General features: G+C 45.4%; 1 protein-coding gene across 4 annotated transcripts in view; it reads right to left on the bottom strand.

Moving 5' to 3' along the window:
• The window catches only part of ACER1 (alkaline ceramidase 1), a 139,280-nt gene that overhangs the window by 28,339 nt on the left and 84,864 nt on the right, over positions 1–26,077 (bottom strand). For all 4 annotated transcript variants that reach the window (XM_069216637.1, XM_069216638.1, XM_069216640.1 and 1 more), the window contains exons 3-5: positions 16,764–16,878; positions 3,338–3,476; positions 1,673–1,810 (exon numbers count right to left, since the gene is read on the bottom strand). In XM_069216637.1, the coding sequence (XP_069072738.1) occupies positions 1,673–1,810; positions 3,338–3,476; positions 16,764–16,878 (392 nt within the window). The remainder of the gene's footprint in view (positions 1–1,672; positions 1,811–3,337; positions 3,477–16,763; positions 16,879–26,077) is intronic.

The raw sequence follows: 26,077 nt of genomic DNA, 5'->3' as shown, positions 1-26,077 counted from the left end.
AACTATGAAAGTAACAGTAGCTCCCTCGAAGATAACCGTTTCGAATGCACGGAAAAAAGGGAACTGACGTCGGCACGTCGGCGAGGACCTCTTATTGCCTGTATGACGTCAGACGCCGTCGCGTGGGCTAATGTGACGTCCTCGTCGACGTGCAGAAGCTAGGAAGAAGATTTCCGTCGAATGCTGGCGCCATGGGAGAATTCATTAGGTGAGGAATCCACAGGTAGTTGTATCCATCAGAAATTCTGATACACCCTCAGCTTGGCCCTAGATCTATCGGGCGATCAGTGTACTGGTTTTGAAGGTGGCACCACTGGGGGAACCAGCATCAGAGCAGTGACAGTCTACCCAACTCAAAAGAGAGATATTGGGTCCTTACAAAGAACATAGAGGAAATTAGGGCCTGTTGATTCATTATAACTTGTTGGCTTTCGTGTCACTCTCATTTGCCTGCTTCTTATTTGTGTCCCAGCTTGTCAATCTTGTATTTGTCCCTCCCCTAGAGCTTACCCCCTTGACCATCTCTTGATTGGCTTATATGCTTCCATTGCTTGATTTTCAATCACTACTTTTTTCTTTTGAGTTAAGCAGTCCATGGGAGTGCATGAGTTTTCCAGATGGCTCCCTAGTATACTTCTCTCCCTCCGTAGTCCATATTGGTCTCTGTGTTCTTCTCCCCGCCACCCTCCATGTTGTGCTCGACCTCATGTAGTTCACATGTTGCTTCTACGCATCTGCTCCTCAGTGCTCTCGTTTACCCGTTTATTCTCTAGTGCTCCACTTTGCTCTCTCCCTGTGTTGTCTGCTTTCTCTGCACCTATACTCTCTATGTTGCTTTCCCCCACCCATACCCACGTGTTGCTTCTCCCACACTACTGTGTTGCCCTCACCATCAGTCCGTGCCTCTGTTTTGCTTCCCTCCCCACCTCCCCCACCCGTTGCTTCTGCTCCTCGTTTTACTTCCCATCACCCACTTTAAGAAAATACTTCTGCACGTTTTTTTTCTTTTTTTGCTACCAATCTAACACCAATCAGTAACTACAAAGAACAACGGGGATATTGTGCATCATGGCTAAAAACTTTTGGCAGAGCCAACAGGTCTGAAAGAACTATTGGCTATGGTAATGCTTGTTTTTAGTAGGAGTAACTTTCATGTTCTTGTTTTGGACATGCTTATTCTTATGTCTGGCTTCCTTACCACATATGCCAATTAGCAGACCTCCTTTAGGAGATAAGAGGCATTGCTCAGTCATTGTCATTCCTGGTGGTTAAGTCCTCTTGCGTTTCTTTGTGTTTGGCAAAACTGTTCTCCTGTGAGTGTAGTGTTTCAAGGTTGGGAAATATGACATTCCTGTGATAGTCTTACATGGACACTGACCTGAAGGTCATTGAAGAATAGTTTAGATTCTGTGCCAAGGTTTCGGGACCAGTATTACCACATGGGTCAAAATGATGCATGACTTGTGGAAGACTGCCAAGTGTGCCTTCAAGTTACCCTCGTAAGGACTGTAATGAGGAAGAGTAGGACTTGGTGGAAGGAAGATTCCCAGTAACTAGTCTGCATATTACCTACGCCTGATTTACTAAAAAAGTCAAGGGTTCCCCATCTCTACTAACCCACAATTCAAGCAGAGAAACACACTCTGGGTATGATAAAAGTGCAGGATCTTACTTTCTCATTTCCAACACTAGCACATAGATGATGTGGAAAGTCACGCAGTTGAGTACGTAGGCGTTCACTGTGGGCTTGGCGAAGGACATCAAGGTGCTGACACAGGCAGCAACAGAAACAGCCGAGACAAACTGTCTCCTGAAACATAAAGCGCAAGAAATTAATAGAAGGTAGCAACACAATCTGCTCTTGAAATACAAAGAACAGGCCAAGCACTAATGTATAGTGTCCGCGCTATGGACAATGGGCATGGGCAAGTCAACACACATGCTGCTGTTTCATGGTTCATGAAATGGTAGCCCTTTTGACTAGCATGGCTAACAGCGGGACATTGAGATAGGTTCGTGGAGTGGATGTCCATTTCCAGATGCTCTCTGTTTCTACTGTTCTTGCACAGGCATCTCAAACCCCCAGTTTGCACTGACATTCATCATCTGAGAGAGTGTCTGATTACTACTGAGGATTGGATGTCCCCTCACTCTCTGAAGGTCAACACATCTACAAGAACCTTACTTGTATTTCTCTTCACCGCACACACCTCTTCTTGTAACTCCCTGGCTTTCCGTGCTCGCCTCACTCCTTATCGATTGTTCTTGTTCATCTTAAGTGAAATCTCTAGATTTAGGCTTTGACTCCATCCTGAATTCTAAACTTCACAAAAGCAAATTGGTCCCAGCGTGTTCAATTCAGATTCCACACCTGTCTAAAATCAAGCCCCTGCTACCTCCTGGAGATGGATCGGTAAATAGAAAAAGTAGCGTGAAAGCGCTCTTTTTATAAAGTAGTCCAAAAGTGATTTTTAAAATACATGTGTGGAAAAGCGACACGAGGGACAGAACACGAGCGAAAGAGCCACGTGAAACACATGGATAAAGAAGCACATGGGCAAGAAAGAGCAATACAGGGGTGGAGGAATCTAAACAGGCTATTTTTCCAGGTGAACACAAGATGGACAAACGGGAACATGTAAAGTCAAGTAATAGAAATTAAGCAAATAAGAGTGACAGTAAAGCCAACCAATGGTATGCAATGGGCAAGCTGCAAGCCCCTGTATTTTCTTGGTAAGCTTTCAGTATATCTTTCCGAACCAGACAACTAGCACTGTCCAGTAGACTCGACATCATAACGTCAATCAAATAAGGGGTGTAGGCAAAGGGAAGCGCTGCAACGAGAGGAGTGTACTGCAGAAGTGAAATGATGACAGTGGAAAGAATGATAGAAAGAGTTAGACAAACAGAAAAGACAAGCGGGATGGAAAAGAGTAAGAAAGAAAAATAAGAAGAAGGGGAAGAAAGGTCAGTAAATAGAAAGTGTTGACGAGAGGGAGAAGAGAGGGATGTTGGAAGGAGGATCATGTAGGCCTATTATCACACCTATTATCTCTTTATTTCCTGGAAGACCCCTAAGGGTGTGCCTGTTGGCATTGGGGGGAGGTGTCACCCCATGTCTCAGTCAGTAGCTGCTCTAAACTATGGCAAAAAGATTACTTTTGTAAGATTCCAAATCACCAATTGTATATCAAAGCATATTCATTTTGTTCTTTTGGATGTTTTATTTACCTAATCCTTCTGTACAACATAGCATATTCTGTGCTATTGATGTATCTCTGTACATTTTCTAGGGCCATGCCCTCACCCCACATTCACAGCATTTGTCTATCCCTACCTGTCCTTGATGAAGTTTGGAAAGTGAGGCCGTGGGAACCATATGGAATATCCCACCGCCAGGATCCAGAGGATTGAAATCTCATCCAGCAGCTGCCCCAAGTAACTCAGGGTCATGTGGTAGTAGGCTGAGAAGATACCTAAATGTAAAGAGAACGCTTGTGAGGACATCAACAAGGAGAGAAATACAAAATAACATTTATTTTTTATTCTCGTAATGTTTTCATTGAAAGCGGTGATAACCCCACATCAGTAAATCTGACCCCCAAAACAGCACACAGGTGGCAGTGCTATAACATCAGTTATATCACTTGCTGTTATTGCCATTGCTTTGCAGACGTCAGAAATAAACCTTCAGTGTTATCAGTCATGTGACAGCAGATCATGTGTTACAAGATTGTAGGAGGTTAAATTCCATGGATGCACAATTGTTTTAACTATTAATATACAATATGATAATAGTGCTTGTGGTCCAGTAATCCAAACTAAAAATCAAACAGTAATTGAATGAAGCCACCTCAAACGAGCATAGAAATGCCGCAATGCAGATCTTGGGGCTAGATGTACAAAGCATTTTTGCTGTTGCAAACGGCTCGATTCACAGACTTGGACCATCTGAAACCGCAAAAATGCTTTTTGTAATGTACAAACACCAAGTTGTGATGCAATATCTTGTTACACAATCGCTATTTGGAAAGGGCGTGTTCAGGGCGTCCCATCCAAATAGGGAATCTGATTGGTATGTACAAATGTGCGACTGATATGCTGTTGCAAAACATTTCTACTTCACCACATTTAAAAGTTGGTGGTAACCTATTATCAAATAGGAAAGACTCCCCTTAGGACACTCTTCCCTTTGAGAATGTTTGAAAAACATGAACCACCGCCTGCTCCTATAAACAAAAATGAAACGCTTCACTTTTCTTTTGAAACACATCCGGTGTTCCTTTAAGAAAAATGAGCTGTGTTTGAAAAAATAAGATTGCTTTATTTAAAAGCAATCACGGGCATTGTGATTTGCTCACCCCAGCAGGCAACCACCCCTATGACCGCACTGAATCCTAGTGGGTCACAAATTGTGACCTACCTCATTAATGTTCACGAGGAAGGTCTATTTGTGACCCACTGGCAATCGCTAATTTGGAAACCAGGGCCAGATTTCACTTTAGTAGAACAGTAATAGCTATTCACAAGAAATTGCTATTTGCTATTACTAATGTTCGTACATCTAGCCCTAACATATTTTTTAAAATACCAGTCTAATACGAAACTGAGTGAGTGGCATGTACTTTTGAAAAAATTTGGGACATGGAGGAGAGGCCATGTAATGTACGGCCCGCCTGTTACTTCTTTGCTCCTGTATTTCAGTTGTAATCAGGGCAGATGATTTAGGGGGCCGTACATAATATAAAATTGTAGATGAGTGAAAAGTAGTTAATAGGCATGTTTTCACATCAGAATTGTGGGTGACATCATGACAACACGAGTTTCACCCTCATGTTCTATTTGATGTAACTCAGAACCTCTTGGTGAAAAACATCCCCATTATTCACTATTACCCACCTATAATTCTGAATGGTCTGGGCACAAACCTCTGCCTTTCCAAATCTTTACAGCAAAGAGACTGCTTCTTCTGCAGAGTCAAAGTTACAGTTGTGCTATAATTTAAACTGCATGCACGAAGGCCAGTTATTCATTCATACTTTCAATTTACATCAGTCTTTCTTCCCCACATTTCAACCATACCAAACTGCTCTGGCTCTACATGTTCTAATGAGAGCCCAGTTTCTTTGCAACTCTTCTAAGATGCAGGGTGTATCTTCTCCCATTTTCACATGCCCCAGTCTTTCTAGACACAGCCGTGCTTCTTTCAACACTCTTTTTAGAAACAAGCCCACCGTTCACCAATTTTTACTTTTAAAAAAGTCTTCTTTCCTCCACACTCTTCACAGGTACGTAACTTCTTCCTCTAATTAAAAACACAGACTAGCTTATTCAACACTTCTAAAAATGGACACAACTGCCAATGTCCCACTCTTTCTAGATGCAGATATACAACTGTTAGATTCTTCTAAGATATAAACCTTGTAGCCACCACATCAGACCTACAAACCTAGCTCCTTTTATGCTTTTTACCAGCTCCGAGCTGCTTTCATTTAGAAATGTTGTCCTGGTCCACCCTTGCCCCTACTTAACTTTTTAAAACATGTTGTAAATCTGATATTCCAAGCATGTCCATCCCACCCCTAAAGAATAAATCTCCCACTTTTCTCTTAAGCTTCTTCTGTCTATGTTCATTCTAAACATCAGTCAATATTTAATCTTTTTACTTGTGCCTAAGTGTTTTCATACTACCTCACATTTTATATCACCAGTGGTGTGCAAATAATATCACCTGGCCAGCCCTCCCAGTATATTTTAAACGACTGATAATTAATATTTATTTTAATCAATGACCTTTCATCAAAAGTATCTGTTATGAACAACTGCTGTAGATACAGTACCTGCTCTGTGTAGTCTCCAGGTGTTAGAAATAGGGTTTCTGGTTGGCTAAGGTATGCACCTAAGCCAGGCAGAACCCAACACTCTAGTCAGAGTGAGTAAGTTATACAACCAAGGAAACCCCTGCATATTCCCTTGGTAGCTTGGCACGAAGCAATGTGTAAAGCATTTTCACAACACACACAACACATGTGACACAATAAATACACAACAAAGAAAACTCCACAACAAGTTATATAAAAAATATATTGTATTGCACAAAATATCATTAGACCAAAAACAACATGTATCAGTACTACCCTGCTACACGGGCAGTAGTCAGAACATAACACAGGTTACTAGTACTCTGCGAAAGCAAGCAGTAGTCAGATAAACACATAGGTTCCTGGGATTCTGCAACACAAGCGGTAGTCAGTATCACCAGAAATGCACATGTCATTATAAACACATTACCCAGAATGCAAGGACATTATCAGGATTGCACATAAAGGAGGAACATTTCCCAAGAGCATAAGTCATATAAAATATTATCATGAATGCCAACCAGAAACATTTCCATATGGCCCCTGTCAGGATAAAGACATCATGGAAGAGATATTATTACGAAGACATAGATATGCCTCATGTCGTAAAAGAAAAACATCTGGCACCACAAGCGTATCTGCCCCTCGCTCCTAGGCTCCCGTTAGAGGTTATACGGTGAAGCACAGTCCACCATGTTCAGCACAGGAGCTCTTGTGCTCCTATCATCGCAATTACAGTAATGCTGGGCAGAACTAGCAGGATCGAGGACCTCCATCGAGGGTTGTCTCCCCGTCCTGCTACCTGCACCAGTAATGCGCTCAAATGGTATGTTCCCAAGGGGAGTGGGGGGGGGGGCATCCAAACACCCCTACATACACAAGCGGTGAGATCTCTCCCAATCTCTCAAGAAAAGGGCACCGGGATGGCCGCTGGGGGCACTGCAGATTCCCCCCACACCCCCAAACTAGGGACAATACGGTACTGGGGAGAACCTCCAGGCTCGGGTGCCTCATCCAGCGCGAAGTTGAGCAATCTGTTTCGTACAGAGCCGGTGAGCGCTTATGGGAACACAGCTCTCCTACCCCACACTCCCGTACTGAGCTGGGACGCGGGGTCGCCAGGGGCGGCTCTTCTCTTGCTCCTGGTTCAGGCAGGAACTGCAGCAAGGGAGAACAGCCGCCCCCAACTCCTTGGAACACACAACCCGTCTCCCTCTTGGGAGGGGCAGGAACATCTACAAAATATTCTCACACAACGTTAGGGTTATTTTCCCGACTCCGCTCCTGTCATGGTGCTCCTCACGCCGGAGCCCATCAGGGACACGCTTCCAGCCGGCCCGGGCCATGGTGGTGAAGGGCTTCGTGAGTGAGTGCCCACCTGTGCTCCTGGGGCACTGCACAAAGCACGCTCGTCCATGCAGTCACAGCAGCTCTTCGAGTCGGGGAGCCTCACACACGGGGACACAGGGACGCTTCCTGGCGCCCAAGGGGAAGAAGGAAACAAAAGAACTCCAAACCAAGCAAAATCAAGTGCTCTTCATGCACTGATGCTGAAATGAAGCGCTCTCCATGCACTGTTGAAAATAAAGGAGTGCTCTACTCAAGCTTTACTCTGCCCACTGCAGGAACAAGCACTCTACAAGTGCTGGAGAAACACGAATGCAGGGGTGAAAGGAGGGTGCCACCCAGCCCCTGGAGAACACTGTGGGCACTTGAGCAGAGTACAGGCAGCAGGCCCGAAGGGTCAGGTAAGCAAAAGCAGCAGTCTTCCTTGGTGACTTAGCAGGTCCCAGCACCTCACAAGAACAGTCGCCAGTGGTGGTTCTTTGTAAGTCCTTTGCAGCAGCCTCTGGTGCCAAGTCCACGCAGTGTCCATTAGTGTCTGAAAATGTGGGTGACAACCCCTTGTACTTATGTTCATTCTGCTTAGCTTCCACAAAGGAGGGAAGGGGGGTTCCAACTAGCACCAACCAGTTCTAGGAACGCCCGCACCCTTTCTCCTCCAGCACTGGCTCCCGACATCAGTAAGCCCTTTGTGTGAGGCCATGGCACAGCCTTTACAGATGCATGTGTGCCCCGCCTCTACCTCTCCCAGCCCAGGAAGACCACTCAGCATGCAGATGTACTCTTGATACACCTTCACCCTACCTGTGTACTGGCTGACTGAGAAGTATGCACAAAGCCCAGCTGTCACGCTGCCCCAGACGTGGATTGCAGTCAAGCTGCAAAACACGAGTCATAAGCACAGAAAAATGCTCACCTTCTAGAAGCGGCATTTCTAGAAGGGTAATAAAAAAATCACCTACACCAGTAAGCAGCATTTCTCACTATCATTCCAAACATACCAAACGTGCCAAAGCCACCCCTCATAGATCAGACAATGCCACTTAGACATATGTTAGGGCATTTTCAATCAATCATATGCGAGGAGTAGCACTCAGTAGTGAGAAACTAAACAGGCTGTTTGTCACTACTAGGACAGGTAGTACATAAAGACATATGTCCTACCTTTTACATACACAGCACCCTGCCCATAGGGCTATCTAGGGCCTGACTTAGGTGTTGTAAAAAGGAACTTAGGCCTTGGCAAGCAGTTTGACTTGCCAGGTCAGGGTGGCCTTAAACTGCACTCGCAGGCCCTGTGGTGGCAGATCTGAGACAGGTTTGAAAGGCTACTTCTGTAGGTTGCACAAGCTGCGCTGCAGACCCACTGGTATCATCTAATTTACAGGCCCTGGGTACAAGGGATACCACTGTACAAGGGACTTACAGGTAAATTAGATATGCCAATCAGGTGTAAGCCAATGAGACCAAGTTTAGAAGGGAACACTTTAGCACTGTTCTGTAGTGATAAAGTGCTCAGAGTCCTAAAGCCAACAAAAAGAGAGTCAGAAAAATAGTAGGAGTAAGGCAAAAGGTTTTGGGGGATGACCCTGCAAAAAGGGCCAGGTCCAACACCGGGTATTCGGACATACATGCAGTCTCCCTAACATCTCAAAAATAGCTTAGTTGCCTGGATGAGGTTAGCCAACCCAATGACGGAGACTGCACAGAGTTTTAAGAAAGAAGCTTCACATTCCAGGAGTGCCACTTAGCCTTGCTCAGCTGGCTTCCTGGAGGGAGTGTTGGCTTGGCTGCAACACATTCTTCAGCAGTGATACTCCCCAGTGACTGACACAGGGACACTTCTTGCCCTGACAGTAGGCAGCTGGAGGACTGATGTTTAGTAAAATGCAGGGAAGTTTCCCTCATTTGTTTGAAAAACAAGTGACATTTTAAAATCACAACTTTAAACATGGTGGTAGCAATGGTGCAGACAGCAGGAAAATAACCAGTACCACTTTCATCTACAAGCAAACTCAAAGTGTAAATGGCCTAGGCACCACAGCCTTCATCTCATGACTGCCAACTGGCCTGGTTCACTTCTCCCTCTAGCCAGGGCCAGATAACAGCAAATGTGGTACACCTTTGATGACCCGCATCCATCTGAACTGCCCACAATCAATACATTTATTAAAGAGGAGCAGGTATATTGGAAAAATGAGTTCTGCTTTAGAGCATCTGTTCAAATGTGAAGAACGCTGCTGAAGAAGGAAGCTCCCCACTTTCCAATTCTGCCTACTTAAGAGTGAGATCTATTTGCAGCGGGTGTGGGGCGGGCAGTGTTCGGGATGCGACCAGTGGTAGGTCAAAGAAGTCATAGGAAGCTAACTGACGTCCCAGATTATCCTGGTAATGTTGAGCGAGACTCCAGCTATTAGCTACTTTATGTAAGTTGAGAACAGCACAGCAGCTGCCTAAACGTTTGGCACAGGCAAATGCAAGACACCAGCTCTTCAAACAAAAACCTCCACATAGACCCTCTTGGTTTCTATGATATTACAGTATTTCTTTATTTCGTCCAACAGGACTGAAAACCCCCAGTCACAACTATTTGGCTCTGAAGAAACACTCTACAGAAAAAGGCATAACTGGAAAGAAAGAAAAGGAATGGTTTCTTACCTGTAACTCCAGTTCTCTTGTAGGGGTATTTCCATGATAGACATAAGCACTGAATAGTTCCGCGCGCCTGCGGGGACCCCGGAGCACTGATGTGAAGTATATTCTTAAGTGCAGATACCAGCCCTTTGAAAAAGGTCTGTCAAAACCCACTTAAGAATAACACTGTGCAGCCTATGTGAACAGCTACACAGGCCAAATTGTTGAAAAGAAAACAGCTGTAGTGTAAATTCACGTTCAAATACCTATTTATTCTAAAAATGTAATAAAAAATAAATTCTCATACTTTATTTACACCTCTCATGAGAATAAAACAATGCAGGGCAGTGTAGCCCATAGGCTGCCATTATACAGAATGTAAATAGAGCTGTGCCTTTAAGAAAGTAAAGTCTTCCTGTATCCCATCATACACAGCAAAAGGCAGTTGCCTCAGTTCTTTTTGAAGGCTTGTAACCTGACATGAAGGAACAAAACATTTGTTGGAGTACCAACATTGATACTACTATGGCAACCTTTTCTATGTCAACTCCACCGGGGAGGAGGGAGGGTTGCTTATGACTATCATGGAAATACCCCTACGAGAGAACTGGAGTTACAGGTAAGAAACCATTCCTTCTCTCGTAGGGGATTTCCATGTATAGTCATAAGCACTGAATAGACTAGCAAGCCCATCCCCATAACCGCGGTGGAATAGACAGAATAATACTGACAAAAACATGAATCATGCAAATAAATTCTTAAGCAAGGCCTGTCCAACCTGCGCATCTGCCCTAGCGTCTGTATCAAGGCAGTAATGCTGTGTAAAGGTATGGACCGATTTCCAGGTGCCTGCCTTGCATATCTCTGCCAAAGGGATATTTCTCATTAAGGCCGCAGTAGCTGCCTTCCCTCTAGTAGAATGGGCTTTTGGCCTGCCACCAAGAGATTTGTTCGCTAACTGATAACATAACAGTATACATGAAACAATCCACCTGGATAAGGATTGCTTAGACGTGCCCAACCCTGTTCTAACTGGGCCATAGTTAACAAAGAGCTGCTGTGATTTACGTAAGCATTTTGTCCTGTCCAAGTAAAATTTCAAAACCCTCTTTACATCCAGAGAATGCAGAGTTCTCTCGGCAGGGGTAGTTGGATTTTGAAAGAAAGTTGGTAATGAAATGGTTAGGTTCACATGAAAGTCGGAAACGACTTTTGGTAAAAATTTTGGATGAGTCCTCATCACTACTTTTGCAGAATGAAAGACCGTGTAGGGTTCTTGAGCGCAAAGGGCCTGGATTTCACTGACCCTACGCGATTATGTGATTGCAACCAGAAAGGCAGTTTTCCACGTGAGATGTTGAAGTGATGCTTTATGTATTGGCTCGAACGGAGGTAGCATCAGACGCGATAGGACAACATTCAGTTCCCATGGAGGAAATGGCCTCCTAATGGGAGGAAAGACCTTTTTTAAGCCCTCCAGGAAGTCCTTGATAATTGGGATCCTAAAAAAGGAGGTTTGAGAGGGGCTCTTTCTATATGCCGTTAGAGCCGCCAAGTGCACTTTTATTGATGTCAATTGTAAACCCGATTTTGCCAATTTAGCAAGTATGGCAGGATAGTTTCCTCTCCACAGGATACCGGGTCAACGTTGTTGTCCAAACACCACACACAGAATCTTTTCCACTTGCATGCATAAGCCGATCGTGTGGAAGGGCGCTTTGCTTCTCTTAGGATTTCCATACAGTCCTGAGGTAGGTTCAATTGCCCATATTGCACTAACTCAGGAGCCATGCTGCCAAACTCAACGATGAGAGGTTGGGATGAGATATCTGCCCTCTGAACTTCGTGAGCAGGTCCGGACGATGAGGCAGTCTGATGTGTGGCTTGAGTGACCGGTGATGAAGGTCTGGAAACCACCATTGGCGTGGCCATTCTGGAGCAATTAGAATCATTTTGGACTGGGCATTGGATAGCTTCTGGAGGACTGCCGGTATCAGGGGAAGCGGTGGAAAGAAATGCTCCTGACCAGCTTATCCACAGGGCATTCCCCAGTGTCCCTGGATGGTAATATCTGGAGGCGAAGTTTTGGCATTTTTTGTTTTCTGGGGTTGCGAATAGGTCTATAGAGGGGGTACCCCATAGTGCGAAAATGGAACGAACGACGTCGTCGTGTAATACCCATTCGTGATTCTCGTCCATTACGTGGCTGAGAGCATCCGCTTGAACATTCTGGCTGCCCGGCAGGTGAGTTGCCACTAGCGACAGGTTCCTGGCTAGAAGCCAATGCCAGATTGTCTGAGCCTCTCTGGATAATATCCTGGACCTGGTGCCTCCTTGTTTGTTTACGTAATACATGGTGGCCACGTTGTCCGTCTGGAGGAGGAGAGTTTCCGTTTTCAGAGAAGGTAGGAAGGCCTTGAGCGCAAGATGGACTGCGCGAAGCTCCAGCAGGTTGATATGATAGAGACTCTCTCTCTGTGACCACTTGCCTTGGATTCGAAGATGATCCATGTGCGCTCCCCATCCGAGCAGCGATGCGTCTGTTACGATGGTTTGAGCTGGAGGCTGTTGATGGAAAGGAATCCCCACCAAGAGATTGTTGGGTGAACACCACCACTTGAGGGACTGTAGGGCGTGGGGAGAAAAAAGGACTCTGCTCTCCCAATCGTCCATCAGTTGACACCATTGATCCTCCAGGCATTCCTGTAAGGGTCTCATATGGAGGCGAGCATTGGGAACGAGGTGGCTACAAGACGCCATCGAGCCCAGTAAAGAGGCTATTACTCTTGCAGTGGTCTGTGGTATTCTCTCTAGTTGTTTGCACTTTTGGAGAATCGATAATCGTCGTTCCTCCGAAGGAAACACTTTTCCTTGATTGATATCTATAATGGCCCCTAAGTAATGCAGCCTCTGAACAGGCATTGCTGTGGACTTCAGAAGATTGACTTGAAGACCGAGATTCTGTAGCAGCTGTTGAGCCCATTTGAAATGTTGTTGGGCCTCTAGATAGTTAGAGGCCTTTATGAGCCAATCGTCTAGATAGGGGTAGGCAAATATTCGATGCTTCCTCAAATGGGCGGTTACCACCGCCATGCATTTGGAAAAAGTTATCGGCGCTGATTTGAGGCCGAAGGGTAGAACCGCAAATTGGTAATGACTTTTGCCGACGGTGAACCTTAGGAATTTTCGATGTTTCTTGCTCATCAGAATGTGAAAATAAGCGTCGCAAAGGTCTATCGCGCAGAGCCAGTCGCCCTGACGAAGATGCGGGTAAATTTGGTGCAAGGATAGCATCATGAATTTCTCTTTGCGAATCCACTTGTTTGCTGTCCTTAGGTCTAGAATGGGACGAAACTCTTGTTTGCCCTTCTTTGGCACTAGAAAATACCTCAAATAAATCCCTTTCCCGCGTTGGCTGATCGGGACGGGTTCTATAGCTCTTTTTTGTAATAGAATAGCGACTTCTAACTGAAGAGCTTTGAGGTGGTGGCTGGCTGGTTTGGGTGGAACAGATGGAGGAGGACTGGTGAATCTGAAAGCGTAACCATTTCGCACAATATTCAATACCCAGGTGTCTGATGTGATCCGTAGCCACTCGTCCAGATGATTTGAGATACTTCCCCCTACCGGAGTGGATAACGGAGGAGGGGGAAGCGAAGATTCAGGGCTTAGACGCGGGAGCCTGGCGAGTTGCCTGAGTTTGCGGCGTGGAACGACCCCTTGTCGACTTTCACTGTGTCGAGAAGGCCCTTTGATGCTGCTGTTGCTGCTGGGGACGTGAGGACATCCAGTGTGGTGTCTGATACCTGTGGGTGAAAAGCCTTCGCTGGTAGGGACAGAATACTTTTTGTTGTTCTTTTGGGCGTTCGATGCCTACCGCTTTTAAAGTGTCCAGCTCAGACTTCATTCTTGACATCTCGTCATCGGCATGAGAGCCAAACAAGGTGGAGCCTGAGAATGGTAAATTCTGAATTCTCTGCTGTGCCTCTGGTTTGAGAGATGTCAATCGCAACCATGCGTGTCGTCTTAACGCTACTCCATGAGCGTAGTTATGTGCCGACAGCACCGAAGAATCATCAGCAGCGCTTATCACCTGGTTGGAAACCATGGCACCCTCACCCACAACCTCCAAGAAATCTTCCCTTTTGTCCTTGGGTAGGTGCTCCGCAAACTGCAGCATAGAGTCCCAAAGGGCACGATCATATCTTCCTAATAAAGCAGTGGCACTGGCTGCTTTCATTGTGATGGCTGCGGTAGAGCATACTTTTCGGCCTGCAGCATCGATCTTTCTGCTCTCCTTGTCCGGAGGCGAGGAGGAAGACGGTGATGTAGAGTGTAATTTCTTTGCCGCTACTATAACCACCGAGTCCGGCACCGGGTCCGACCTTAGGAATAGAGGGTCCTGCTCCGGTGGGCGATACTTTTTAATAAGTCTGGAAGGAGCAGATTTAGTTGTGGCCGGTGTCAAAAAAATATCCATTGCCGGTTCAATAAGACCCGGGACCAGTGGAAGTAAAGGTCTTGAAGATGTCCTCTGGTGTAAAGTCTCGAAAATCACTGAGGTCGATGGGGCGGGTACCGCCAGCGGGATATTTAGTTTGGTCGCCCCGCGCACTAGGACCTCTTGGAATGTATTCACGTCATCTATGGGGGACACTCTCGGGGACGGTGAGTCCGACAGGGTTGGAGAGTAGTCCTGTGTAGACAAAGAAGAATGTCTATGACGTGAATGTGGAGATCTCTGAAGTGACTCATGACGATGGTGCTGAAAGGAAGACGAACGTCTAGAGGAATGTCTGGAATGTCTTATGGATTCCGCTGGAGTCCTCGGAACAGACTCTGAAGGGGGAGCCGGAAGAGGAGCCGTAGGTGTTACTGGTGTCTGCGGCAACGGCGGCTGTTGATGAGAGAGCTGCGGCGAAGCTGGAAGTAGGATGAGTGAGGCCGAGGATTCTGAAGTGGTATAAACCCTTCTAGGTCTCTTTGACTGTCGCCTCGACGTCGACACACTCCTCGACGTCGAAGTACGGTGACGGCGGGTGCCTCTTGACGTCGATTCCCCTTGTCGCTGAGATCCTCTCGGCGACGACCTTCCTCGACGTCGATGTGATGACGACGACCGTCTTCGATGGCGAGCACTCCCCCTCGACGCCGATCGTCCTCGTCGCGTCGACCGCGACCCGGACCAAGATCTTCGCGACGCCAAGCGTCCACGGCGTCTCGACGGCGAAACAGCTGCCGACGTCGAGCGATGCCTCTTTCTCGACGGTGAGCCGTGAATTTACACTACAGCTGTTTTCTTTTCAACAATTTGGCCTGTGTAGCTGTTCACATAGGCTGCACAGTGTTATTCGTAAGTGGGTTTTGACAGACCTTTTTCAAAGGGCTGGTATCTGCACTTAAGAATATACTTCACATCAGTGCTCCGGGGTCCCCGCAGGCGTGCAGAACTATTCAGTGCTTATGACTATCACGGAAATCCCCTACGAGAGAACTGTCTTTTCAACTTTCTGTGGGTTACGTATAAGCAATAGTTGTCACCCATGTCTCACTTTCCATCAAGCAGTGACCAGCTTTTGGAATCTGACAAAGAAGAACACTATGGGAAATTTAGATATTCTAATATTAGCAGTAGAAGACATCTTACTCGCTTTTAGGATGCACAGTTACCAGATGTAAATTCTAACAGTGTTGGAGAGAGAAAGAACTCTAGATGAAGGTTAAAGGATCTTAGGAACATCTCCTGTGGTTAAAACCCCCAAATTAAACAACTGACTTTAGTTTGTAAAGCAGACTATAAACCAATTTGCATGCTGCCCCCTACCCAAGCTTATTTTATATGCAGTTGTATATAGCGCAAACTTAATGCGAATATATTGGAGCACTTTACATGACCACCAGTTGCATTACACAAGGTCAAATTGATCACAGGATGTTAAGCCGACGCGAAGACTCAAACCTGATTCCCCAGTTTCAAAGGCAGCAGCTCTGGCAGTAACATCACATCCTCTCTTAGTGTACTCTATGTTCTGTTGTGCATAAGACCAGTGGAAGACCCAGTTCAATGAGTTTGCAGACATTCCTCGTCCAGTGTCCAACTGCTGTACCCAAAATATTCCAATACTGGAGCTGGCTAAAAACTTTAACTATAAAGGCCATGTAACATACTTCAATTAAAAAAATGAGTGTAAATCACACCCTTTTACCTAAGATAATCACTTTCAATGCTGGCAAAGCAATCCAAGATTTTCAGAAATATTATTGGCTACACATCTTAAAAATGCATATCACTACCTCCCCAGCCATCAGCATCAGTTCTTCTATCACTATTACTTTGTCTTCCATTGGCTTGTGAACCTAGATTTAATGTGTAATTTACTAAAATGTACTATTACCCAGACAGGCTAGTTTCTGAGCATAGCCTCACTCCAATTCAACTGACTTTTTATCACATTTAATGGTTTTGCAGCCCAGTTTCACCAAAGTGAAGTTATTCACTCGAACTTCTGATACCATTGCCATTATAGAGAATGCAGTAAAAAAAAGCCATATTGCATGTGGATTCTACAAAATTATTAATAAACTGAATCGACAACTCTTCAAGTAAAATTAAAAGTGACTGGTGTGCAAAACTTGCCTTAGGTCCACTAGACAAACTAAGAACCACAGGGTGGGATGCTCTCTTTACGTGTGCAGAATTCTACTCTTGGATTGGGGCGTCAGACATTATTCAATGACTCAGAGATATTACTAACCATTTAAGTATTTGCCCCTAATGCAAATTCACCATTGCAAGTGCTCGACACAGGAGTTAAATGCAAGAAAACAGTAGATTGATTGAGCTTCTCACTCTAAAATTGCCCCAGAAAAATAAAAATGCATCCACGCTAACTACAAGTGCAACAGAGTTTTTCAAAGACATACCTACTACCATGAGCATAGGCCAGAAGACGTGCACTGCCCAAGTGCGCTCCTTGGCGTAGGGGTGCATGAGGTACATCATCAAGGGAGCCACGATGAAGAACGTAACATTGCTGATCTAAAGAAATAAGGAAAATCATAGTGAGATCTGGAGATGAAAGTATATGCGTAGATGCCTCATCTGTGGGGTGCCAGGGCCTTGCATTTTTTCCCTTCTGTTTTTTAGGCACACACAAAAATGAAAGTATGCATAAGCTGATAGCTCCTTGTGCAAATAACCCTTATACATAATAATCATACTAGCAGCACTTGCTTGCTTTACCTAAGAGATACTAAATAATCCTAAACTTTTGTTGGGAATTGTGGGGACTATTGAAGTGAAGCACAGAATGTTTGTGAAGATAGTAACAGTAGTGGTCATAGCAGGACCACACACAATATAATGTTCTTTCCTGCCTCCTACAGGTGAGGCATTAAGCATCTCCCTTTCTCACATAATGGGTCAGCCAGCCTGTTGTGAAACTCATTGCAGCCAAAGGTAACTTTTAACTGAGGTTATGCACCTGCTTGGTTTCCATCCCAAACCTCTAAAAAACCCAAATTTTACGTCCCTTTACCTCTGCTCATCTTTGAATCCTAAAAACATCACCACCATTTACCTCTATCCATCACAGAACTCTAAAAAAATACATCCCTTTACCTGCACCCACCCACCCCTGCAGCTTAGAAACCCCTTACTACTATATACTTCTACCCATCCCAGAACTCTTAAAAAACCGTTATAGCTATTTACGACTACCCATCCCTGAACTCTAAAACGCCCTAACCACCATTTACCTCTACGTGCCAAGAAGCCTCCTCCTACTCGCCCCAGCTCCTAAAAAAACAACTTTAGCTCTAGTCTGCTTTGATCCGTAAAAAACAAAAATCCCTTAACTCTTAAATTGCTTTTTCTATTTTTAAGTGATATGAAAAATATGTTATCTCAAACAAATGCTTGCATGGTAAACTACAGTTACGTGGTACTTATCTGTGTTGTAGTGCCCTATGTTGTAATGTCCAACTTCATAAAAATTGCTTGGTAAACGTTCCATACCCACTGGTGAAGTGGCTTCACACTCATGGCACCAGGCCTAAAGGTATAATCTTCATCAATGAATAGCCATGTTAGTAAATATTCCATTGATGCAGAGGACTGGAGACACATCTGTGCGATTGTTAATACGTGATTATCCCTCATTTCCATAAACATGTGGGCCCAAGATTTCCTTTTGTCCTGGCCAATCTGGCAGTGCCTCTATAATCCCTCTGGTAAACATCTTGCCCTGGTAAGGCCTCTTTCATCTGATGACAAATTAAGTTCTGGCCCTGCTTTGAATTTGTGAGTACCACACCCAGCCCTCTGCTGCAAAGAACAGTTAATGCTTCACCCCAGCTGGCACAAGAGCCATCTTCGCAGTACAGAAAGAAATGCTCACTTTTAGTTACTTTACCAAAGAAATGTGTACTTAATTTCCCACAACACAGTTGGCTTAACTGCACAGGTTAGTCAGATGGGCCAACATCGTCTACTGACGCAACCCTGAAAATAAACTATTTTTTCCAAAAAGAAACTACGCGGTAAACTGTGAAAAATGTACGCAAGGAATTCTCTGCATATCTCATGCAAGATCAGTGGTTAATTTGTAAACAAATAAGTGTCAGAACCGAAGGTATTTCACATGGTCCAATGCTGTTGGCGTGACCTGCATGTCACTTTATATTGGGGGTTTAAGTCTGCGTTTTTAAGTAATATTAAACTGTTATATGTGCCACTAATTAACTTTGCTTTAAAATTATATACGCAGTGCCACCATGTGGAGGATTCTCATACATGGGTGCAGGTGTTTACAAACAATTGCTGGTGCCGAGCATCAGAAAACACCACACAAATTAGGTACTGTTAAAATAGGCGTACAAAGCTGTGGGAACACAACTACAATCCACTATGCTCATTGCAAAAATGTTGTGAAAAGCATAAAATTTCAAATAACACAAAATATGCAAAAAGCCAACAACTGGGATTTAAACGAGAATACCCTACCAACAAATAGAATTTATCGGGACTCTAGCTGACTCTATTGTATGGCTCCTTATGAAACTGGCCTTTTTATCGGGACTATAGCTGACTATATTGTATGGCTCCTTATGAAAATGGCAATAGTAAGGCTTCCCTTTGAAAAACGACTATCACTAATAAACAGTTTTATTACCTGCTTTGTATCTATATTCACACAATAAGATCGTATAGCACATGCGTTACTAAGTAACCTTGAGTGCTCTCACATAAATACAATAAATCTACAGAATCGCGATCAATAATTGCAATTTTAAAGGATTTGACAGCAGCATTATTTTGTTCTAACTATAACCTATTAGTTCCCTTTGACCTTCATTGTTTTAGGTCGAGCCTATGCAGTGTGCATGCTCTGTCTCCCGACAAGCTGTTATCTACTTCTGTGGGCTTTTACCACACCCATCACACGCCTATCGCTTTCAGTCCTTCTTTGGCCTGCCTTTCAAAATTCCTTTGGTTTGTTAGGAAAATGCTCTAGGTTTGTCCCGCCTTGAGGCTGTTTTGTTACCACATTGGAGACTGACCCTGTTACATGGATTATTGCCTGATTGGCCATATACCTTACTGTCGGCACACTACTTTTTTCTTTTGCCTCTCCGCTTTGCGCTCATGGAAGTATTTTGTTTCTTCCTCTGGCATCTTGCTGTTTCTTTGCGGTGTCTGCACCTGACAAAAGCCGCATGCTAAAGGGGGATTATTTTATATTTATTTATATAGCGCAAACTCGACCGGAAGATTGGAGTGCGTTACATGAGCCCTGGTTAAATCTGCAGCCCCACTCCTAAATTCTTCCCAGGTTTAGCAGCTGAAAAATATACAAAGTGTGCCTTTTAAATAGAAAAAACAAAAGGGAAACCCTCAAAGTGTCTCTCCCCGGCACAGCTGGAGAGCCGATACTGCAATATTCACTGCACTCGACAAACTCTCCCCATAATGCTTTCTGGGGCATTCCTTTTACAACACCTTTTGCCCACAACTCAGCCTGTGGTAGTCCTAGGACAATGGGGCCACCACCAAAATGATCAGCACAACGTACTTTTTCTGCCCAGCTCATCTCTGGGTCCCCAAACTAGGTTTGGGGTAGATGCAAAATCATAACCTCTCCCATCATTGAATGTCTTTTCAAGCTCTCTCATTGCTGGAACTTTTGTTTTACAGCTGGGAGTAGTTTGTGTTCTAAAGGCCTTGTTTGTAATTATATTCTAGCAGGCCTGCTAGGTCTGGAAATGTGTAATGCACTATGCTCTCTAGATGCTGAATATATGTCTACACTACAATGTTCTCTGTCCTTTTTTTCATGTGGATATGCCTCTAGGGGCTGACTACATGGTTACATGACCATGTTTCTTCCAAATGCTATTTTTATTTTGGTGACCTCTAGGGGATGTTCTGACCATTACAGTCTAATGCTAAGTGTATGAAGGAAAGCACAAACAAAGTTTATTTCTGATAAAGGTTTAATGTGCTACATGGCTAAATGATTCTAAGGTCCAAAGGGGAGAACTATTGGATATGTTAATACTTGTTTTAGGGTATCTCCAGATCCACTCAGTTCTAAAAAGAAACATTAAACACCCAGGGACATGCACAGATATGCTTGTTTATGACTATCCTGTCATAATAATATGCTTTTAATGCAGAGCTTCATGATGCATGTCCTCTATTTTTTGAGTGTGTGTTACTATACCCAGAGGTTGAAGTGGGTGGGAAGTGAGGGACACGATGTGCCCATACCTTTTTAATTTGCCAATTAATTTTGTCAAGTTAATTTAAAATAAAGACACCCATATTCACAGTGCTTATGTGCCAGGAGGCGGAGACCTTGTAGCGCTAAATATACACAAGTTACTCTTCGCCCCACTGAACCAACAAGAATAACTTCAGTGGCTCTCTACTCACACATAGACATCTGCAATAGTCGTATTAACTAATAAAAGTTTCATGGTAAAATAGTGCATCTGTATATGCAGTTAACTGAAAGTAAAAAAGCAACAACAAGGTTACAGAATAGTTTGTCCTTTTCAAGATAACCCTTTGATTCTGCCCACATCCTCACTGGCCCAGACCCCACTGCACTCAGGAGCACAGTTCCTATACCTTGTTTAATGCACTTCGACCGGTGCTATAAACCCAATTTAAGGCCACATCATAAGTCGCCTGGAGCAGTGCCGGGTTGGTGGGTAGCGATCCTGCTTGTAGCAAGTACGAGTGGTCACTGTTCCTGGACCCAAAATTACAAGATCAGAGCTCCGATTCACCAATGGTAAAGTTATGGCTGGAGAGGGGTAGCAGGCAGAGGCGTAATCCAGCTCGTCGACCCTTCTATCACCAAAGGAAAGCAGGCTAAGGGCCTGATTTCGAGTTTGGCGGACGGGTTACTCCATCACAAACGTGACGGATACCCCGGCCTCCAAATTACGTTTTCCATAGGATATTATGGAATCGCAATACAGCAGATGGGCTACCTATCACATTCATGACAGACTGCCAAACTCTAAATCAGGCCATTATTTCCCCAAAGCCAGTCGAAAGCTGTGTCATGGCCACACATGGTGTCCACAACCCACACCAGCCTCCACACTTCCGTTTACCACCTGCTCAGAGCAATGGCTAACCAGAAGTAGTAAACTCTCTAAAAACTGACAAAATGTGTGAAAAAAGGCCTGAAAATGTTGGGTCTAGCAGGATATTTCCCAATATTGGGGAGATTACGTTGTTATTCCTGATACCTCATGGGAGATACTAGAATCATTCATTCTAGCCCCAGCCTATCCTCTCAGAGTTAACAGTAACTCACAAAGGGGGCTCAAATAGTAGTGAATTTACCCACCTTGAAAGAATGAAAGTTTGAGTGAGCCTTGCCTTAAGTACAAGTGACCTGTAGATCAGTGCATTTTATAGTGATAAAAAGTAATCTCATTGAGATATCATGCCAATTACGTCAATAACATCTATTTACTAGCAAGTATGTTGCATCAACACACAGCAAGGGCCTTAAACCCCACTTTAGGGTAGATTTTAAAACCCTGTTTCGGCTCACACATGAAAGTATATTCCATGACAATTATTTCCAATTTTATTTCCGGAACTATTGTTCAGGTGCATTTATGTAACATTTGGAATAAAAACATTTCTAGCATTCGCGTTAAGAATTTTAAAATTCTATGAAGGACATAGAGGCGAAGATTATGCTTCTCTTTCTTCACTTTAATTTCTTCAGCAGCCAATCGGAAAGTTAAAACACAGAAAGAACAAATTACTTACCTTCGGTAACGAGGTATCTGGTAGAGACTCTATCTAGCTGCAGATTCTTTACCTTAGAATTCCCTGGCGTCAGCTTAGAATCTGGAGTTTTTTCTGAGCAGTCCCTGCGCGCGCGCCGTCGATCGGATCCGCGTGCGTCGACCAGCTCCGCGTGCGTCGTCAGCGTCGTTGGAGCCGTCTAGGACGTCACGGTTGTCTATATAGACGCCGTCTCGGCGCACGTACATCAGTTCTTTTCCACAACTTCCCACGCCAGAAGCGCAGAGTCATGGAAGAACCAACCAATATACCTTTAACCTCTTTGACTGTTTGGAGTAAAAACACTTTCATGCCTAAAAGAAAGGCAAAAGTTGCCAAAATCAAAAATATACATATGTACACATAGAAACATTTATACATATATATACACATATCCACATGAGAAAAAATTTCCCCCAGAGCGGGGAGGCTTGGGCGGGAGTAAGGAATCTGCAGCTAAATAGAGTCTCTACCAGATACCTCGTTACCGAAGGTAAGTAACTTGTTCATCTGATAGAGACTTCTAGCTGCAGCTTCCTTACCTTAGAATAGATACCCAAGCTATAATCCATGGCGGTGGGTCTGAAGGAGATTTTTTTTTTTTTAATACTAGGAAGTCCTGCAAGACAGAACGGGCAAAATGCCCCTCTCTTCTCACCTGGCTATCCAGGCAGTAGTGTTTCGCAAACATGTATAAAGAAGCCCACGTTGCTGCTTGACAGATGTCCACCACCAGTACGCCACGTGGTAACGCAGTGGTAGCAGCTTTCCCCCTAGTGCAATGAGCTCTCAAGCCCTCGGAGGCTGCTTCTTCGCCAAAGCGTAGCATATTTTTATACAGAGAACGACGCAGCACGAAATGGATCGTTTCTGTACTGCCCAACCCTTCTTTGCACCAACGTACCCCACAAAGAGTTGGTCGTCCACCGGGAACTCTTTAGTGCAGTCAAGGTAGAACGATAACACTCTTTTTGGGTCCAGTCGATGGAGATGCTCCTCTTCCTTAGAGGGATGCGGTGGTGCAAAGAAGGTGGGCAGGGTGATATTTTGACCCAGATGGAAAGGGGTCACCACCTTGGGGATGAAAGAGGCACGAGTTATTAACACCACCTTGTCAGGATATATCATGAGATAAGGTGGCTTAGAAGATAAAGCCTGCAGATCACTCACTCTCCTGGCAGATGTAATTTCCACCAAAAAGGCTGTCTTAATAGTGAGCAGCCGGAGAGGACAGTTATGCAAGGGCTCGAAAGGAGCACACATAAGGAAGGTAAGAACCAAATTAAGATCCCACTGGGGCATAACAAAAGGCACAGGCAGGAACAGATGTATAAGCCCTTTCAAAAACCTCTGTACTATAGGTGATTTAAACAGAGATGGTTGATCAGGCAACTGAAGAAAAGCCGATAAGGCTGGAAGATAGCCCTTGAGAGTCCCCAAGGAGGAACCCTGCTGGGCGAGAGACAAAATAAACAAAAGGATGTTAGATAGAGAAGAAGAAAGAGGATCAATAGACCTCTGAACAATATGAAACAAAACGTTTCCAACGACAGGCGTAGATCGACTTAGAGGGATGCCTGGCTGCTAGAATGACATCACAGACCTCGGGAGGGAGGTCATAAACAATCAACTGTCGCCGCTCAATCTCCATGCATGAAGGCGCAGGTTCGGGTGGAGAACCTTCCACTGCTGCTGCGACAGAAGATCCTCCCGAAGAGGCATCCTGATTGGAGGACTGATGCTCATTTTGAGAAGCTCTGGATACCAAACTCTCCGTGCCCAATCCGGAGCCACAAGGATTACTTGGGCCTGGTTGTTCTTGATTTTCTTGAGAACTCTGGGCAGAAGTGGTATAGGCGGAAAGGTGTACAGGAGGCCTGAACTCCACTCGCGACAAAAAGCGTTGCCTAGCGATAGCCCCCTTCAAAACTCCAACGTGCAAAACTGCTGACATTGCGCGTTCTCTGGGGAGGCGAACAGATCTAACCAAGGCTCTCCCCACTGCTGAAAGAGTCCTTGCGCCACCTCTGGATGGAGACACCATTCGTGATCCTCTAAGCATTTTCGGCTGAGTTCGTCTGCTCTGGCGTTCAGAGAACCTGCCAGGTGTTGAACCACCAGGGTTATGCCCTGCTGTTCCAGCCATGTCCAGAGACGTAAAGCCTCTTGACAAAGGGTCCATGACCCCACACCGCCCTGCTTGTTGCAGTACCACGTTGCGGTAGTGCTGACCGTGAACACCTGCACCACCTTCCCTTTCACAACAGGAAGAAATGTTTTTAATGCTAGCCGGACCACCCGAAGCTCCAACAAGTTGATGTGGAGCCCGGATTCCGTCGGAGACCAGTGACCTCTGATCTCCACCTCCCCCAGATGGCCGCCCCATCCCAGAAGTGACGCATTTGTCACTACCGTTAGATCTGGTTGGGGAAGGGAGAGGGGTCTGCCCTTGACCCACTCGCAGTTCACTAACCACCACTGCAGATCTTCCGCAGTCCTCTCCGAGATCTGAACCACGTCGGTAAGATTTCCCTGATGCTGTGCCCATTGGAACTTCAGGTCCCACTGCAGAGCCCTCATGCGCCATCTGGCATGCTTGACCAACAGGATGCAGGAAGCCATGAGTCTCAGCAGCCTCAGAGTCTGTCTCACCGAGATCCAGGATAGAGGCCGAAACATCGGAATTATAACCTGAATATACTGAACCCGCTGATCGGGCGGATAAGCCCGATACTGCACTGTGTCCAGAACAGCTCAGATGAAAGAGAGCTTCTGAGAGGGAGTCAGGTGTGACTTCGGCATTTATAGTGAACCCCAGCGAATGGAAGAGGTCTGCCGTCGTCTGGAGGTGGGTGACGACAGCCTGGGGCGTAGGAGCCTTCAACAGCCAATCATCCAGGTAGGGGAAGACTGAAATCCCTGACCTGCGCAAATGAGCTGCCACCACTGCCATCACCTTTGTGAACACCCGAGGGGCACTGGTGAGACCGAAAGGAAGCACGGTAAACTGAAAGTGCTTGTGGCCCACCTTGAACCGCAGGTAACGCCTGTGGCTTGGCAGGATAGGAATATGGAAATATGCATCCTGCAAATCCAAAGCTACCATCCAGTCTCCTTGGTCTATGGCAGACAAAACCTGAGCAAGAGTGAGCATCTTGAATTTCTCCTTCTTGAGGAAGAGATTGACGTCCCTTAAATCCAAGATAGGGCGAAGGCCTTTGTTATTTTTGGGAATCAGAAACTAGCGGGAATAACAACCACTGCCTACTTCTGATATGGGGACTCTTTCTATGGCTCCCTTGGCCAAGAGAGCTGTAACTTCCTCGCGGAGCAAAGCCAGATGGTCCTCCATCAGCCATTCCTTTGTCGGAGGGATAGAAGGAGGAAAAGACTGGAAGGGAGTAGCCCTTCCTTATGATCTGCAGGACCCATTTGTCCGTGGTGATGGAAAGCCAGTGAGGGAGATAAAAACGAATCCTCCCTCCAACTGGACGGACATGATCCCGCAGAACCACACTAGGAGGGCTTGGGCGCAGTGGAGGGGGGCTGTGTGGTGGCCGACCTCTGGCCAGACCCTCTGGGTCTGATGGGACCACGACCACGTCCTCTTCCGGGATGCTGTGAAGCCTGAGGACGGTGGTTAAACTGTGGCTGGCGAGATACCACGCCCCTCCCGAAGCCACGGAAGGGGCGAAAGACAGACTGCTGTCGTGCCAGCGCTGAAAGGCCCAAGGATCTGGCCGTGGCCGAGAATCCTTGAACCTCTCAAGTGCGGAGTCTGCCTTTTCGCCAAAAAGGCGAGAGCCATCAAAGGGCATGTCCATCAAGCTGGACTGGACATCCCCTGAAAAGCCAGTAGAACGTAGCCAGACGTGGCGACGTAGGGCCACTGACGATGAAATCGCTCTGCCCAGCGAGT

Source organism: Pleurodeles waltl, chromosome 12 (genome assembly GCF_031143425.1).
Source record: "Pleurodeles waltl isolate 20211129_DDA chromosome 12, aPleWal1.hap1.20221129, whole genome shotgun sequence".
In the NCBI taxonomy this organism is placed as follows: Eukaryota; Metazoa; Chordata; class Amphibia; order Caudata; family Salamandridae; genus Pleurodeles; species Pleurodeles waltl.
The sequence above is the reverse complement of the archived record's forward strand: the minus strand, read 5'-3'. Positions and strand labels throughout refer to the sequence as shown.